Genomic DNA, 19204 nt, shown 5'->3' on the forward strand with positions numbered 1-19204 from the left:
GACGCTCTCTCCCTCTCCTCTGTCATACACAGGACGCTCTCTCCCTCTCCTCCATCTCACACACAGGGCGCTCTCTCCCTCTCCTCTGTCATACACAGGACGCTCTCTCCCTCTCCTCTGTCACACACAGGACGCTCTCTCCCTCTCCTCCATCACACACAGGTCGCTCTCTCCCTCTCCTCCATCTCACACACAGGACGCTCTCTCCCTCTCCTCCATCTCACACACAGGGCGCTCTCTCCCTCTCCTCCATCTCACACACAGGACGCTCTCTCCCTCTCCTCTGTCACACACAGGACAGGACGCTCTCTCCCTCTCCTCCATCTCACACACAGGGCGCTCTCTCCCTCTCCTCCATTACACAGTCCTGTCACAGTTCCCGCCCACCACACAACATGCTGCTTGCAGTGCCTTGTTTACAGACAGTGATGCCAGCAGCTTCCCGGGCTCCGGTGCATCCTGGCAGGGCGGCTGTGCGGAGCTCATGACGCCGGGGAGGGCTCCGCTGCAGCAGGGACTGATGCACACTCCGAGCTGAACATTAACCCACAGCTAGCCGGGCCCGCCCCTGCCAGACACTACAGCCCGCGGGCTGCTGCACACAGTGATATGACGGGAGGCAGCTGATCTACAGCAATGTAGGTGATCACTGGTATCTGCATCTGGGGTGGTGTCTGCTGGTCTGCTCAGTGCAATGAGGGGGGAGGACAGTGCTGAGAGATGCAGCTGGGTCTCCTCACTGTGTACTATACATTGTGCAATAGTCTGCGGAGGGGGCTGCAGGCTCCACACGGCTCTTCCTATCTGCTATGGGAATGGATCAGTGTCGTTTATGGAAAGGAAGTTCTGCTTCTTGTAACTCTGCACTTAGCATCTTCTCCTGATATATGATGTTATACTTCTTGGATAGTCTCTGTATACAGTACTTGTACTCCATGTATTATTTATTAGACTTGTCAGTGTGTGATTATACATTGCCATACTGTATATATAATTACATGGCTGGGTGATTTTTTTTTTTTGCATATATATATATATATATATATATATATATATATATATATATATATATAATGACTGGTTGGACATCTCTTTGACCAAGAGGCGTGAGAGTTATTTAGCATATACCGTCTTTTCATGACCGGTTGATTATACAAATATATGGTATATATAATGACTGGTTGTAGTCATTACCGACACACAACTGGTAGCAGGACCTGTGGCAGGGCTGTAGGGATCTGCATGTAGCCGGCCATACATATAGGATGAAAGTTGGACAATCGTTGATGTAACACTTTATGCAAACAATTTTACTACGATGTGTTGTAAAAGGTATTTGATCTGCTGGTTTAATATTAATATTGTTTGGAATATTGCTAGTTAGATTGTTCAAACAAACGTTCCTTTAACAGTGATGCATGGCCGGAACATCTAATAGATTTATGTCATATCTCTAGAACAAGCGCCCCCCACCCCCCCACCTGCCAAATGTAGTGGCAGATGTGGTCAGGATTACAATATCAGCTGTCTATCCTCCCATTCCCTTCTGTGAACTATGAGGAAACAGCGTAGACCAGCCTGCGTGGCCGTTGTAATCCCAGCCACATCTAGCTGACACAGTCTGACAGGTATTCCCGTCTCTGCCGCTACCCTTTTAGGCCATAATCCCATATAGTATTTTGGGCTGATTTGAGACATAAAACAGCAGTTTTACTGTTTAAGAATAGGCCACAAAAACTCACTTGTAAACCAGCTTTTTGTTTAGACACAGCTCAGAAGATGTCCTAAAGGAAAACAGCTTTTTTTTTTTTTTTTTTTTTTTTTTGTTTTAGCTTTTGCCGTAATAAAAAATTGGCCAAAAACAACCCAAATGCAAAAAACTGTTATATTTAAGAAACAAACAGCAATTTTTGATGGAGTCCTTCTCCTCCAGTGAGGAGAACAAGCACTGAGCTGAGAACTGCTCATTCTTGCGATCGTGAGGGTCTAAGCACTTGGACCCTGACCAATCAAAACTTTTGAAATGTTTCTACGTATCAGAATTTTTTTAGATGACAGTAATCTAAAGAGCTTCTTCCCCTTTTACAATCCCTACTTGTAAGGGATTGCCAAAAAAACTCATCACCAAGGTCCCTCCTGTTGTAATCTGTGGGGAAATACAGTAGTAAGTGTTCCAGTTCCCTGCAACGCCCCCATATTGTATTTTAAAGCGATATTACCATCTCAACTAACATAGACCTCTTTCACACGTTCTGTAGGCTGTCCTCTTTTGCACTATGGACCCATACAATTAAATAGCCCCGTTCACATATACGTGCGTGCTGGGGCGTAGCTAGGATTCATGGGGCCCTATAGCAAAAAAAATTTTAAGGAGCTCTCCCTCCACTACGCACAACATAAAGCACTGCATATATATATATATATATATATATATATATATAGATCGATCTATATCTGCTTTACTGATGGTGCACTGATAACCCTCTGACCTCTGCATGGAGCTCTGCATATTTTCCTTTCCTACTTGATTGCCAGCTGGAGAACAGAGGTCAGAGGTTATCAGTGCAGTAAAGCAGAGATCTCTGTCTTCTGCTTGTTAACCCTTTTTTGTGTTGCAGCATGTATGTAAACATTGGGTCACTTAAACACTGCAGTACCTAAGGGGTTAAGCAGGACACATGCTCTTACCTTCTCCCCTGGGGCCCCCCTCCTGCACGGCCCCATAGCAACTGCCTACCCTGCCTCTTTGGTAGCTACGCCACTGCGTGCGTGTTAAGGGGCTGTGACTGCAGCATGGATTACCATTGTCTATAGGCTGGTTCCGTGAATTGCCGATGTATGAATGCAAACTTCCATAGGGCTGTCTGTAGTTATGGATCCAGGGTTACAGACAGAATGTGAAAAGGGGTAGCCCACCAAAATCTTTCTCCTTTCAAATCTACTGGTGACAGAAAGTGCCAAAGATTTATAATTCATTTCTATTAAAAACATGTGTTCCAGTACTGATCAGCTGCTGTATGGTCTGCAGGAAGTGGTATTCTTTCCAGTCAGGTGAGCAGAGGTTTTATATGGGGATTTGCTCCTGCTCTGGACAGTTCCTGACATGCACAGAGGTGGCAGCAGAGAGCACTGTGTCTGACTGAAAAGACAACACCACTTCCTGCAGGACATACAGCAGCTGATAAGTACTGAAAGATTTGAGATTTTTTTTTTAATAAAGGTAAATTACAAATTTCTGGCACCAGTTAATTTGAAAGAATTGTTTTTTTGTGAACCACCCCTTTAAATATTTGTGCAAATACATTCATTTAGCCAACTTGTCTCCTTCTCCTGATATGTGTGTGAGTTGGGAATACCCTTTATTTTATTGTTGTCCTTTAGAAGATGCTGTATAGTGGTTGTGGGTGGTTGGGACTATAGTTCTCTGAACATCTACTTGTGGGCCTCTTCCATTCATTTAGTTGCACACAGATTATCTTTTATTTACAGACCTTTCCAGAGTACATTGTGATTGTTAAATCAACCTTATAAAGTACCTAATATTTAGACTGAATGAGTAACCAGTCTATTTGTTTAAGGTCAATTCAGATTGTGTCACTCGGGAACGAGGACAACGGATTATCTGAGGATGAAAGGAATCCGAACGTGGTCTCATTCTATCTTGGTCACAGATGTAATCAATTGCACATAGACGATAGCCAACCAGTCTTCAAGGTCTACCAGGCCAATATTCTGAGCAACGTGGATATTGTGGTGCATGAGTGTCCTGACTGGGTAAGTTCTGAAAAAAACATGAAATGATATTACTAAGTACATAGGAATTTTAGACTGGTGCAAACTGCCCACAGTAACCAATCAAAGATCAGCTTTCAGTTTACCAGAGCTGAAAGCCTAGCTGTGACTGGTTGCTGTGGGCAGTTTGCACCAGTCTAAATTTTACACCCTTTGATAAATCTGGTCCATAGATCGTATATAAAGCATATTATCCATGTTGCCACAGCAGTCATCATATGCAGTTGTACACATCTTTACACTTAAAGGGGTTATCCAGCTAAAATCTTTTACTTTCAAATCAACTGGTTTTAGAAAGTTATATAGATTTGTAATTTACTTTTATTTAGAAATGTTAAGTCTTCCCATACTTATCAGCTGCTCTATGTCCTACAGGAAGTGGTGTTTTCTTTTCAGTCTCACACAGTGCTTTCTACTGACATCTCTGGCCGAGACAGGAACTGTCCAGAGCAGCAGCAAATTCTCATAGAAAACCTCTCCTGCTCTGGACAGTTCCTGACATGGACAGAGGTGTCAGCAGAGAGCACTGTGTCATGCTGGAAAGAATATACCACTTATGCAGGACACACAGGAGCTGATAAGTACTGGAAGACTGGGGATTATTAAGTTGAAGTAAATTGCAAATCTATATAACTTTCTGAAACCAGTTGATCTGAAAGAAAAAGATTTTCATTGGACAACCCCTTAAAAGCTGTACTTTTTTTTTTTTTAAACTAAAGAGCCAGATACTTCCCTTGCATTTCTTTGTCTCGGTGTTGGCACTATGAATGGCCTGATCAGCCAATTCCTTGCTGAGTTGGAACACTTGTCAATGTAACTATTAGTTTCCTATGGTTTTCTGGAAACTTCAATGAATTGCTATAAACTTTCAGTCAGGCAAGGTGTAGAATGTGCCATGTTTTATTGTTACCTAATCTTATATATGTTGTTGGCCGAAGTTATCCAGTAACTGATGAGAAGAGTGTGTGGGTACATTGTCCTTCACGGGAATGTGCTGTAGCATAGCAATTCATTGAAATACTCCGCTAGATCCGTGCCTACTTCTCTAGCCACATTCTCACATAAAAGCTTCATTGTACATTTGTAAGTTCATCACCAACGCTTCATTTCAACACTTAGCCTGTAATGAGAGAAACAAATGCTAATCACTGAGTTCACATGTGCCGAAAGTGTTCGCTACAGTGATTGGTATAATGCTGCAGTCCTGTCTTATTAAAGGAGTTATCTTAGTGTTAAAAGTTACAACCTATCCATAGTCCAATCACTGATCCCCAATCCAAGGAGAAGTACACATGCTCAGCTTATGCTCCATATATTTAGGGTACGTTCACACGTATCGGATCTCTGCTGCGGATCCGCAGCAGATTTGATCTAAATAACTGAACACAGCATCAAATCTGCACCATCAAATCTGCTGCGGATCTGCTACAGATCTGCTGCAGATCCTGTACGAGTGAACGCACCCTTATACAGAATTTCCAGACATTGCCAAGTGCTGTACTGGGCTAGTCTGATAGTCAGTGAGTGGGGTGGTGGCTGAGCATGCCCTCTGCTGCTCCTTTAGCCCGGGGGACAATTGACCTGTATTTTTTGGTCAGTGGAGGTCACAGGGGTTGGACCTTTACTGCTAAATTAGTTAGTAGATAGAAAATAAACTTAAAGGAGAAGTCCAGCCGAGGGAAAAACATTTCTAACATCAGGGACAGGGGGGAACTTAAAAAACTACACCAACTCACCTCTCTTTGTGCCTCTCCAGAGCTGGATCGCTGCTCCGGGACCCCCGCCGAGCTCTAGAATCTCCAGCAGAGGCGATGTCACAACCCTGCTGATGGACCGACTGCTCAGCCAGTCAGTGACAAGGAAAGGACACCGCTCCTGTCACTGATCGTCTGAGTGGGCTGTCCATCATCCAGGACAGGCCTTTTCCCCCAAGTTGTGACGGAAGAGGTAAGTAATAGTTAATAATTATTTCCAGATTTTTGGGAGGGCCGGACTTCTCCTTTAACTCCATTAGGGTTTGTTCACACTGAGCAAATACGGCATAATTCCGCAGTGGATCTCTCCTCCACGAAATCCCGCCGTGCTCAGTGTCCCGCTGTGAGTGAATGAGAGGGCATGCACTCCTCCGCTGCTGCCGCTCTCTGCTCAAGGAAGTGACATGTCACTTCCTTTAGCGGAGAGCGGCGGCTGCAGAGGAGAGCACGCTCTCCCATCCATGAACTATGAGACACTGAGACAGGCAGAATTCCACCGGTTTTACTCAGTGTGAACATACCCTTAAAGTTATACAGTATGTAAGGTGTGAAGAGTTGGCACCTTGTAAGGAAAGGATTAGGAGTACATATCAACAGCCAATTTTCTTGTGAGCTTTTCTCAATAGATATGGGATTACTAGAACATGAGAAGCCTTTCAGATGGAGTGTTTTTAAGGACAGTAACATAACTTTCTACCAGTAACATAACATTTCTACCAAGACCAAGGGGAGAGGATAATGGGTTTAAGGGGTCATTCACACGTATGTAACATTTTTTTTCTGTATGCGGACAGTGCTCAGCGGGCTTTACCTGGTAGCTCCCAGCATCATGATTAATGAACTCCTAAACAAGGAAGGAAGGAACAGATCTCATGGTTTTAAAAAATATTTAAAAAGATGTTGTAAAGAAAAGGTTTGGTTCACTTTAACGACGCTTCTCTGATAGTACGGTAGTACAAAAGTGCAGGTCTGAACATTGGCTTTAGAACCAGTAACCATTGAAGAAATAGTGAACTATTAGTATATGTTCTTGTTTAAGCCTGTTGCTGTGTAACTGAGATTTATGTCTAGACTGTTTAAAGGGGTTGTCCATCGAAAAACTTTTTTTTTCAAATCAACTGGTATTAAAAGTTATATAGATTTGTAATTTACTTCTATTTAAAAATTTTCAAGTCTTCCCATACTTATTAGCTACTAAATGTCATGCAGGAAATGTTGGTTTTTTTTCAGTCTGACACAGTGCTCTCTGCTGACATCTCTGGCCGAGAAAGGAACTTTGTCTCAGTTTTATTTGAATCCCCATAGAAAACCTCACCTGCTTCGGACAGTTCCTGTCTCGGCCAGAGATGTCAGCAGAGCGCACTGTTTCAGACTGAAAATAAAACATTTCCTGCATCACATTTAGTAGCTAATAAGTATGGGAAGACTTGAGATTTTTTAATAGAAGTAAATTACAAATCTACATAACTTTCTGACACCAGTTGATTTGAAAGAAAAAGATTTTCACTGGACAACCGCTTTAAGTGTCCAGAAAAACAGCCTGGATGGATAGGGCTTTACCTGCACAAAGCAGTACAATGTAGCCACATAGAACATCACCTGCAATGCTACACCAATGCTGTATCCACCCTCATGATGGTGGATGTTTAAGAGGTCAGAACCCCACCAATCATAAAGTGACCGTATATATTAGCAAAAGAGTGTCACTTTAATAGATGAGAAAACTCCTTTATATGGCTCCTCACAAAAAGTCTTTGGGGCACATTTATCATGTATGTGCCCCTGGCGTACTCCACGAAAAAGGTGCAGAGTTTATATTTTTTACCTCCAGTGCCTAATTTATCATAGGTTACACCTAGAAACAGCCGTAAACCATGACAGAAATTTACACCTGCTCCAGAACAGGTGTAGATTTCTGTGCAAGCCCTGCAACGGCGCAGGTCCTGCCAGAGGCATACTAGTAGAGGTAATTGGGGGTGGGACTTTATTTAAGAGCGATGTATGACTACATTGGTCTTTATATATGTCCCCCTTTAAGTCCATATTTTATGTAGAGGAAGTTGGACATTAAAGGGGTAGTGCGGCGCTAAACAATTATTCACTAAATAACACACATTACAAAATTATACAACTTTGTAATGTACGTTATGTTAGTGAATCGCCCCCTTCCCCGTGTTTCCCCCCACCCACACCAGACCCGGAAGTGTAGTGCTCTATACATACCTGCGACACGCGTCATCAGCTGCTCAGCCGCGATTGGCTGAGTATAACTGTGCTCAGCCAATCGCGGCTGAGCAGCTGATGACGCGGCAGAGAGCGGCCGGCACTAGGGACGGTCGGAACGGTTCGACCGGCCGTCCGAAGATGACATCATTGGCACAAGATGGCGGATGGGGGTCGGCAAAAGGCAGGTATGTATAGAGCACTACACTTCCGGGTCTGGTGTGGGTGGGGGGAAACACGGGGAAGGGGGCGATTCACTAACATAACATACATTACAAAGTTGTATAACTTTGTAATGTGTGTTATTTAGTGAATAATTGTTTAGCGCCGCACTACCCCTTTAAATATGAGAATTTCCTGCTTGGGATCCCATTCTAGGAGATCCCTTAAAACGTAAAAAAAAACTTTTGATCAATTTTATTAGGTGATAGTAACACTTTAAGTGATGCAACAGGATACCTAAGTTAAGTGAAGAAATTTGTAAAAATGCCTAAAAAAACATTTTATGAAAATGCAGTAGAAAATGTTGTTGTGCTTGCTGTTTTCCAGGACACATTTGCCAGTGATTTGCAGAGGTCTCAGGCCACCATTGCAGAAGGGGATATTTTTATATTAAAGTTTGCAGTCAACAACAAATCTCTATTTCTGGAAATAAAGAACAACTTTGCTCCATTATTAAAACAGATATTCAGTCACCGCTCCGTGCCAGTAATCGTTTTAGCAATTGGTGCGAGGCAAAATGGTGAGTATTGCGATTGCTGTATGTTACTAAAATTGTGAGTAATAGAGTTAGCAGATCGATAATAAAAAGCAATACCACTATAAGGCTTGTACCACAAGGGACAATGGATAATGCTTCCTCTCCGAAGATGCTGTGAGTAATGGAATACGATGACATAAAAGCTTATTTGTCTTTTAGGTAGCAGAGTGTTAGCTCAGGGTTATGTCATCTGGAGCAAAGATTCAGTTTGCTGCTATATTTAAATACCTTGGTTGAGGCAGAATAGGTTTTTGGCTCTGCTCCCCTGGCACCCACTACCTGGGGCATATGATGACTATCCCTCCTTTCCCCCCTGACATATCTAAATACTATGGCCAAGGCAGAGTAACTTGTTGGCATTGCCCATTGGCACCCAGTAACTGGGATACATGACCGCTATCCCTTTTTTCCCCTCCTTATAAGGCTCACTCACTACACAGGTAGGGGAGATTTATCAAACATGGTGTAAAGTGAAACTGGCTTAGTTGCTTCTAGCAACCAATCAGATTTTACCTTTCATCTTCCAAAGAGTCTGTGAGGAATGAAAGGTGGAATCTGATTGGTTGCTAGGGGCAACTGACCCAGCTTTACTTTGCGCCATGTTTGATAAATCTCCCCCTATATTTCTGCTATAAACGGGCACACACATGACAGACAAGTTGCATGAGTTGATAGTAACTAATAAAGTTGATAAATCAACTACATATTCAAACAGTTACAAACTGAGATACTTGCCCATCAGTGGAATAACCCGTCATTATATGTTCTGACTGTTCTGTTGTGCGTGGGCCCCATGGGTATATTTGAGCCTTATACTATAGTAAAAAAATATATATATACTAACTTATGTTAGTTCCATGTACCAAGTTCCAAGGGGTTATATTGAGATAACTATCTGATCTCAGTGGTACTACTGAACATTGCCAATTCTTTGCTGAATTCAGCTATGTTCATTAATGCTGCAGACAGTAAATGGAGAGGTGACCGAGCTTGCTTGTTGTCCCGTCCCGCTGTCGCTTCCTGGTCTGAGCTGCAGCTTGAGACGGCTTGAGCTGAATGGCTGAGTTGCCTCGAGACATCACGTCTCAAGTCGCAGCTCAGACCAGGAGGCGTCAGCGGGACGGGAGAACGGGGTGGCGCTGGAACCGGGGAGGTAAGTGAATGGCGGCCTCTATATCCACCCCTTCCCCAGCCATACAATAAAATAACCCCAGCCCGGAGTACCCCTTTAAGATTACTGTCTGCCTTCATACATAGACGTTAATATTTATCTGGGGTGCTTTCCTTCAAAAACTACTATTTGTAAACAAAAAAAAAAACATCTTGCAATAGCGTTCTAGAGATTTACTGTAAAAGGAAAAAAAAAAGTTTGTATGAGAATGTTAGTAAAGTTATCTGTATTGTCCGGCTTAATCTCTTATCACTTTAAAGCGGCATAAATACCTGAACGTCTTTGGGCCAAAGTGTATGTGAAGTTAATCTTTAGCAAGCTTGATATCTAACTTGCAGTTTTCTCAGCTGTAAATCATACCAGACTCCGTGCTATCTGTTCTTGTTTCTTTGGGCAGTTGCACCCAAATTTTGCTATAAACCGGAGCTACTTTCCATACAACTTTCATAAAAAAAAACTATTTTTAAAAACACTTAGTAATAAAACATAGTATGCAGATTGAAGAGAGTAGAAAGAGATTTATGAAAGGGTGTACCGCACTTTACATTGTCTGCTATGGGATTGGAATGCGGGTGCACACGGATGCGGCAGCATCCCAATTAAGAAGAAATGAAGTTCCTCCGGCCGATACTGCAGTACCGACCGGGTCGAACTTCACTAACACCAGCCGTTCTGTGAATGCCAGTGTCTTACGTTGTGTGAACCCGGCCTTTTAGAACATTAGTATGCTGTGGTGAGCAGGTTGTTTGGAGAAGCCGCTGATCTGTTATGGCACTGTTGTGGGCATAAAAGGGGTGTCTGTGCCATTACTTGCATGGGCCAGATGTATTTTACAGCTAGTACTCTGACAGCTGGGATCAGTGATATCACTGTTTAACCTCTAAGACGATGCATTCAAAAGTCTCTACAAGCTCTATAAGACCATCCCACCTGGTGCAGTCTCAATATGCCAATGGGTTGCTATAGCAGCGGGGGCCTAACAATGGCTTCTAGAAATCTCAAAGTCAAACGAGATCGGTACTTCCACTAAGTGTTGTGGTCACATGGCAATAAGGTGATCCCAAATACAATACAGATTGAAGAAGGCCTGGCACTCTTCAATGTTTTTCTTCAATGTAGATATACTTTATTTCAGAATCCAAGTGTACAGCCTGTAGCCTTTTTTAAGTATGTATGATACATCTCAATATATGACTCTATAAGAGGCCTCTTATGTCATGTATTGAGATATATCATACAGTTGACAAAGGCTTCAAGCAGGATGAAACACATCATGCCTGTGTATTGCTGTACACTTGGATTATGAAATAACGTATACCTATTTTGAAGCAAGATGTGAGTACTGGGCTTTCTTCCATTTCTAACAATGGCTTCTAGGCAAGGCCCCTATATACAAGTCGACTGAACTCGCCATTTTTGGTGGGATCGGCCAACCATCTATAATCTATGAAGGATGGCGACAGAAGGTTTAGGCATGTTGGATTTCAGTAACCTGGCCCTTTTGTTTTTAAATAGATAAGCTGCTGCCAGAACTGTCTTGCAGAAGCTTTTCCCACCTCTTTCCATTTAGAACACATGAAAAAAAAACTCAGGGTTTCCAGTCCTGCAGGCAGCGGAGTTTTCTTTCCTGGCTGACACAGTGTTTTCTGCTGCCACTTCTGTCCATGACAGGAATTGTTCGAAGCAGGAAAGGTTTTCAATGGGGATTTGCTTTGGCTCTGTACAGTTCCTGACATGGACAGAGGTGGCAGCACAAAGCATTGTGTCAGACTAGAAAGAACACACCACTTTCTAAAGGACATACAGCAACAGCAACCGGGTCCCGGAGCCCGTCCCGCCGCAGAGATATCCCCGTCCGAAGCCGTGCGTGCGCGCTCATCAGAGATGGGTTCGACGTCTATAGAGAATGACTGGAGTCGTCATTCTTTATGGGCGTCGGACTCATCTCTGGGGAGCGCGCGGCTTCTGCGGCGGGACGGGCTCCGGGACCAGGACATCATGGATGCAGTAAGTATATGTGTCTGCATCGGGGGGTCGGCCGGGCTCTGCTAGGTTCCCTTTAAAAAATTGAAATCTTTAAATCAAAAGAAGTAATTTACAAACCTGTCTAATTTTCTAAAAGTTCTAACAGTTGATTTGAAGAAAAAAAAAAAAAATCTTAGAAGAGCGAAAAAAAACTAAACAAATTGATTTATTGACACATTTATGTAACAGAACGATAAGGATATATAAATTCATAAATAGTTAAAAATACGTAAAAGGTTCTAAAGAAGTTTGTGTTCATGTGAAATCCTTTGGCAGCTTCAACGTTTAAAATTGGTGTAATGAAAATTTTTTATCCATTAAAACTAAAGAGGTAGGAAAACAGAGCATGTTAAATCCCAATTTCTATGGGAAAGCAAAGTTCAGGGAGAAAAGTCATGGTCCATATATAGAAGAACCCGTCGGCTTGTGTGGGCTGCATACTGTATGAGAACAGAATGTCATGCATTTCATTAATATTATTAAAATAAGGCAGACATGACTGAAGGGTCTGTAAATGTTCTTTATTCTTAGATGGACCATCCTGCACCTGCCCCCTATGCAGCTTAGACAGAGAGATCTGCGTCCCTGCTTCAGAAGGGCTTCAGCTTGCCAAGGACATTGGAGCAACGTACCTAGAACTGCACGCTCTTAATGTCTTCTATGTTGTGAAGTACTTCGGAGGGCTGGTAAGTTCACAAGAGAATAGAGTTATACAGGATATTTCCTGTTATGACTGTGCAGATGATTGCAGTGGGAAACATGTTCTGTTTGATTGTGTTATCACGGTGCCGCATGCTTCTATTACCAGAGCCAATAAAAGGAAAGGATTCCATTAAACAAAGTAAAAATAAGGCATCAGTGTCTTTAAGCATTTGTGTATTAGAGAAAATTATAGGGCATATAGCCAAATAAAGAAATGTTGCAATTTTAAATTTATTTTATTTACAAAATAATTTTGATTCAATTCCAGGAAACCAGCTTGTTTAAAGGGGTTTTCCTAGAGTAGAAAAAACACAGCCACATTCTTGCAAAAACAGAACCACACCTGTCGCCAGATTTCTGTGCTTTATTGAAATTAAAGAAGCAGTTCATAAAAAAATATTATTGGTCCCCCTGGTAGGCGCTGGAACATATATCGCAGCAGATCGGTGTCCCGCTGCGCTACTTTGTTCTGATCCCGCGGCGCCGTTCAAATCCGGCGCGCACTCACTTCAGCTTCTGCAGTGACTCTCTTCTCTGCCTTGCATTTGAACGCGGGAAGTCACACGCTTACATAGAGAATGCATGGATGCATGGAGTTCCGACGTATAATCACAGGACAGAAAAGAGGAGTCACTGCAGAGGCGGATGTGAGCGCGCCCCGGTTTTGAACAGCGCCGCTGCAGTGAGTATATGTTCCAGCGCCTACCGGGGGGGGGGGGGGGGGGCAATAATAATTTTTTATGAACTGCTTCTTTAAGCTCCATTCGCTTCAAGCTGAAAGCCACACCCAAAATAAGGTGGGGTGCTGTTTCTGGAGGAGCACAGCCATGATTGTCTGGACAACCACTTTAATAAAGAATGGTTAAAGAGGTACTCCGGTAAAAATCTTTTTCTTTCAAATCAACTTTTCAGAAAGTTATATAGATTTGTAATTTACTTCTATAAAAATCTCAAGCCTCCCCATACTTAGCAGCTGCTGTATGTCCTGCAGGAATTTTTTTTCTTTTCTGTCTGACACAGTGCTCTCTGCTGACATCTCTGTCCTAGACAGGAACTGTCCAGAGCAGTAGCAAATTCCCATATAAAACCTTTCATGCTCTGGTCAGTTCCAGTTTCGGACAGCGATGTCAGCAGAGAACTGTGTCAGAATGAAAAAAAAAAACACTACTTCCAGACTTGAGATTTTTAAATAGAAGCAAATTACAAATCTATATAACTTTCTGAAACCAGTTGATGTGAAAGCAAAAGATTTTCGCTGGATAACCCCTTTAATAATCAGGGCAGGGACAGACTGAGAATTGGCCCCCTGGGCCATAAGTATCATGGGCCTTTACCGCCCACAATACAATTACGGTTTCTACTGTTTTTCACTTCATTTAAAACATGGCCCAGATTTATCAAAGTGTGTTAGATAGTGGTGTAAACCATCTGTAGTAACCAATCACAGCTTAGATTCTAGAGCTGGTAAAATGAAAGCTGATCTGTGACCTCTGTGTTCTATCCCATATCCTACTTTTATGTGCTTTTACGAATTAATTATTGAAATAAAGACTTTTTTGTAATAATTTCATCTATCTGTGCAATTTCTTTGGTTGTTTTGAATATTGTTGCACTTTAGGACATATTTTGTTGGCAGGACTTTTGTTGGGTTGGTCGGTTGTGATTGGTTGCTGTGGGCAGGTTACACCAGTTTCTATATTACACACTTTGATAAATCTAGGCCAGGTAAAAATTGCAAATATAGGAGAAAAAGGTTTGGATTATTCTTATTCCCGAAATTCTTTGCTGGTCTCCTGCTGCTTGAGGTGAAAAGACTAAATGGTGATGCATGTACAGTAATATCACATAGCCCTATGATTCATTTGTTGAACCTTTTACCCAATGAAGCAAATGTTGCACCCAAGATGGAACACAGAATTTGACACTGGCTAGTTCTCCAGAGGATAACCATGTCCCTGAAAGGTAAATCAAGTGTCCCTATTATTGCAGTAGCACCAGCAGTTCAGTGTAAATCCTTATTTGCGTTGATGCTGCTGTGGTTTTTCAGCTCTGCTCACATAATACCTAGTAATATCAGTAACCCATTTCTTAGTCCACATGCAATTTATAGTGGTGTATTATCAATAATTTTGCAGCACAGTACCAATTTTCTTGGTCCAGTGTATTTTCACCAGCACTAGGATGGGCATAGCAGTAAAGAGTAGATGCTGTGATTGACCAGACAGGAAAGGAGGTGCCTGTGTGTACCATTGGCAAACAGCCCAGCTCAGTGGGATGGAACTGCTGAAGGGCCACCGCCATCACTGTTTACAGAATTAGACATGCCAATGGTTATCGTCAGTCAAAATTTTTTACGTGCACAGAAAATGGCACAGACATTTCTGTGAATAAACAGCTGTCTATATTAAATGGGTTATACCAACATAGTTAATAGGGTTGAAAGAAGACAAGTGTCCATCAGGGTTAACCTAGGGAAATCCTACTGGGTTAATCCAGGGAAAGACAAAAACCCCTCTAAGGCAGATGACAATTGCCCCATCACAGGGAGAAAATTCTTCCCGACTCCAACTTGTAATATTATCTTTTTCAAGAAAAGCATCCAGGCCTCCCTTGAACTTATTTAATGAAGTAGCCATGACAACATCATGTGGCCGAGAGTTCCACAGTATCACTGCTCTTACAGTAAAGAATCCGCTTAGATGCTGATGGTGAAATCTTCTTTCATCTAGACTTAGAGGATGCCCCCGTGTCATGGTTACAGAGTTGGGAGTACAAAGATCTCTGTACTGTCCATTCATATATTTGTACATTGTAATCAGATCGCCCCTAAGACGTCTTTTTTTCTAGTGTAAATAAACCCAAGCTTGATAACCTGTCCTGGTACTGTAACCCACCCATTCCCTTAATGACCTTTGTTGCCCTCCTCTGCACCCGCTACAGTTTAGCTGTGCCCTTATTATATACCGGTGCCCAAAACTGTACACAGTATTCCATGTGTGGTCTGACTAGTGATTTATAAAGAGGCAAAACTATGTTTTCATCCTTAGCATCTCGGCCTCTTTTGATGCATCCCATTATTTTATTAGCCTTGGCAGCTGCTGCTTGGCACAGATCACTAAAGTTGAGTTTATTGTCCACCAATACCCCCGGGTCCTTTTCGGAAGTAGCATTACCCAGTGTTTTATTATTTAGCACATAATTGTACTTATTATTTCTACGGCCCAAATGCATAACCTTACATTTATCCACATTAAACTTCATTTGCCATTTCACCACCCAAGCCTCTAGCTTCTCCAAATTCCTCTGTAATAGGATATTATTCTCCTCTGTACTCTACCCAGTTTAGTATCATCTGCAAAATGTAAATTCTACTCTGTAGCCCCTCTACAAGATCAATAATAAACATATTAAAAAGAAGTGGACCCAATACTGACCCCTGTGGTACCCCACTAGTAACTAAAACCCAATCTGAATATGTTCCATCAATGACCACCCTCTGTTTTCTTTCACACAACCAGTTACTTACCCATTTGCATACGTTTTCCCCGAGTCCCAGCATCCTCATTTTATAGTTATATTTTATTATGGTTGTGCTGTGTTAAAAGATTATTTTCAGCAAGATACTCCAGTATAGCGTCTCTTACAAATCCCTCAAATATTTTACCCACTATAGATGTTATACTTACAGGCCTATAGTTTCCAGGATCACTTTTTGACCCTTTCTTGAATATTGGTACCACATTAGCTATGTGCCAGTCCTGTGGAACAATCCCTGTCATTATAGAATCTTTAAATATTAGGAATAAGGGTCTGTCTAACACAAGATCAGATGTTATGCCTATCCAAACATCCAATTTTCCCCCAAATTAATGGAGTGTCATTGTGCTTGCATTTTCTCCATGGGACTTCCTAACATTGCTAAGTTCAGCACTCGCCAATGTTTGGAAGCCCCATTCATGTTGCTTAATTTATTCGGGAACCAGTTGATGTACATTCTCGGGGGGCTACAGTGGTCAGACCACCACTGATCAGCTAGTTATCCTCTATCCTGTGGCTGTAACTCAATAGTGCCCTATATACAGGATATCAAAGTGTAGTCAAGGCCTTTAAAGGGGAACTATCAGCAGATTAGACAAATCTAACCTGCTGATAGCCCCTTATAGCACCCGGGATGCTGCTCGGCCCTGGTCCTGCTCTGTTAGTTGGAGTAATCTTCGCTACAGTGCACTTTTAGGAGCATCATCCAGCCTGCCTCGTCCATTGATTATGATCAGGAGGAGTGGACCGATGATGCTGCTTGCTCCTTACAGTGCACCAAAGTGAAGATTATTCTAACAGCGCGGGATCGGTGCCAAGGTGGAAGGGAACACACATACCTTCCTTCTCTGCGTCCCAGGCGCTATAAGGGGCTATCAGCAAGTTAGATTTCTCTAACCTGCTGATAGTTCCCTATTAAAGGGAACCAATCACGCCGAAATTGCCCCCATTGATAAGGAAGCGTGCTGGTACATTAGCCAGCACGCTTCCCAAACATCCCCCTGTCCCCTCCGTCCCCTCTTTTGTTAGCCCGTAATCTTACTTTTGTGATGTCCCGCGCCGTATGCTAATCAGCCCTAAGTAGTCCGGGTGGGCTGAACTAGTCAAGGTGGGCTGTACTAGTCACGGGCCTGGGCGCTGTAATCACGCCCAGAGGGGCGTGATTCAAAGACCTTCGCTCCACCGACGTCATCTCTGGCCCGCGTTCACGTCGGCGGCGCGCCGCGTCTTTCGCATGCCGCGCATGCGCAGTACGGCGGGAGAAGACGCTGACGTACTGTGCGTGCGCGGCGTGCGGAAGACGTCGGCGTTGGAACGCAAGCGCCGCTAACGTCTTCCGCACGCCGCGCACGCGCAGTACGTCAGCGTCTTCTCCCGCCGTACTGCGCATGCGCGGCATGCGAAAGACGCGGCGCGCCGCCGACGTGAACGCGGGCCAGAGATGACGTCGGTGGAGCGAAGGTCTTTGAATCACGCCCCTCTGGGCGTGATTACAGCGCCCAGGCCCGTGACTAGTACAGCCCACCTTGACTAGTTCAGCCCACCCGGACTACTTAGGGCTGATTAGCATACGGCGCGGGACATCACAAAAGTAAGATTACGGGCTAACAAAAAAGGGGACAGAGGGGACAGGGGGATGTTTGGGAAGCGTGCTGGCTGATGTACCAGCACGCTTCCTTATCAATGGGGGCAATTTCGGCGTGATTGGTTCCCTTTAAGGCCTTGACTACATTTTGACATCCTGTATTTGGGGCACTATTGAGCTACAGCCCTATTCCAAAGGCATACACTGAGCTACATGCAATCTGTCACTCCACAGCTAAAGATCAATCTGTTGTAGTACAGGAAGTGTCTTTATTCCAGGGCTTTAGGGCCCTGGAACCTTCAGCACCCCAGCTGTTGCAAAATGGCAATGTCCATCATACCTGGGCAGCCAAAGCCATATCTCTGGTTTTCCAGGCATGATGGGAATTGTAGTTTTGTAACTGCTGGAGGGCCAAAGGTTCCCCATCCCTGACTTAGGGTTATAGTCAAACCAGTGTGCCATTTTCCCATAGGATGTATAGGATTTGCTAACTATTACCACATAAGGGGCAAAACAATTTTCTAATTGGTGCCTTAATTTACTAAAGCAAAAATCAATGTGCCAATCACACAGACTTGAACTGGTAAGCTTCTACATCTTTAATAGAAAGAGCATCCCCAGAGCCAGAAGCCTTTCCCAAATGTCACCATTGTGTTATATTCTGATTTCCAGCTGGAATACTTCATACTGAAAACCATGAACAAAAAGTCAACTGCAGCCGAAAGAAAAAAGAAGAATCAGGCCGTTAAGGTGAAACCCCCCAAACTGGGACAACCCGGTAAAGTATCTCTTTATTATATTTTCCATTAAACTGTATCAGATAACACAAGCAAGATCCATGTCTTGTTATATTATCAGTGATAAGCCTTACAGCATGTGGCGTTTCTCGGAAATTCATTGTCTGACTATGAATGGGAAATAGAACACGACCTGTAGCCCATGGGTTATTGACTTCAAGACTCGCTGCTCTACTTTCTGTCTGTTCTGAACATTTCCAAACCACATTCACTTTAGAGATTTTTGGCATTTGCTGATTTAGCAAATCTGTTTTATTTGTTAAGCTGTCCAAATAGGTTTTATAAGGACAAAAGTAGTAAAACAAAGTACTTTTCCATTTGTATACTATGGATGTTAGCCTTCTAATGTTTCCATAAAAAGTTTTTAATGTGCTTACCAATGTTATTTTTAAAATGAAGATAAATGTGAATACAAGTGGCCCATGGCAGTTGTTTTACTTATTATATGTATATTGCACATATACATCATGACAGGGACTGGGTTCAGCAATACATTTGAGGGTCAAATAAGGGATGTTGTCTATGGAGTAGTTGTATCAACTGGAAAAATGATAAAAAAAATAGCAACAAAGACCAAAAAGTTGGATGGATATTTAATAGGCAATGCCAGGGTCAGACTGGCTGACAACCCCATTTGAAGTTGCATTTCATCGCAACTAGGCATACACTGGACACAGCAATGACATTTACTTTTCAGTAAAAACTGCAAAGACTATGATGCAACCATACATTAACCATGCACTGTGTTATTTGCTGTTTTTTTAGTTGTTCATTTGTTTCCTGAACTCTAAGTTAAGGAACATTCTTAATAGCCTTCATTAAAAATTTCCAATCAATTTGCTGATTTTCAGAAAGATA

General features: G+C 42.8%; 1 protein-coding gene across 3 annotated transcripts in view; it reads left to right on the forward strand.

The window, feature by feature from the left end:
- Positions 1-319: 319 nt before the first annotated feature.
- RHOBTB3 (Rho related BTB domain containing 3) overlaps positions 320-19204 on the forward strand; it is a 38617-nt gene continuing 19732 nt past the window's right edge. The window contains exons 1-5 of one of the 3 annotated variants that reach the window (XM_069962941.1): positions 320-638; positions 3579-3774; positions 8319-8511; positions 12257-12411; positions 18222-18327. In XM_069962941.1, the coding sequence (XP_069819042.1) occupies positions 637-638; positions 3579-3774; positions 8319-8511; positions 12257-12411; positions 18222-18327 (652 nt within the window). In that variant the 5' untranslated portion in view covers positions 320-636. The remainder of the gene's footprint in view (positions 639-3578; positions 3775-8318; positions 8512-12256; positions 12412-18221; positions 18328-19204) is intronic. The other 2 variants (XM_069962940.1, XM_069962939.1) reach the window with 2 other exon arrangements.

This window comes from Dendropsophus ebraccatus, chromosome 3 (genome assembly GCF_027789765.1).
Source record: "Dendropsophus ebraccatus isolate aDenEbr1 chromosome 3, aDenEbr1.pat, whole genome shotgun sequence".
NCBI classification, from domain to species: Eukaryota; Metazoa; Chordata; class Amphibia; order Anura; family Hylidae; genus Dendropsophus; species Dendropsophus ebraccatus.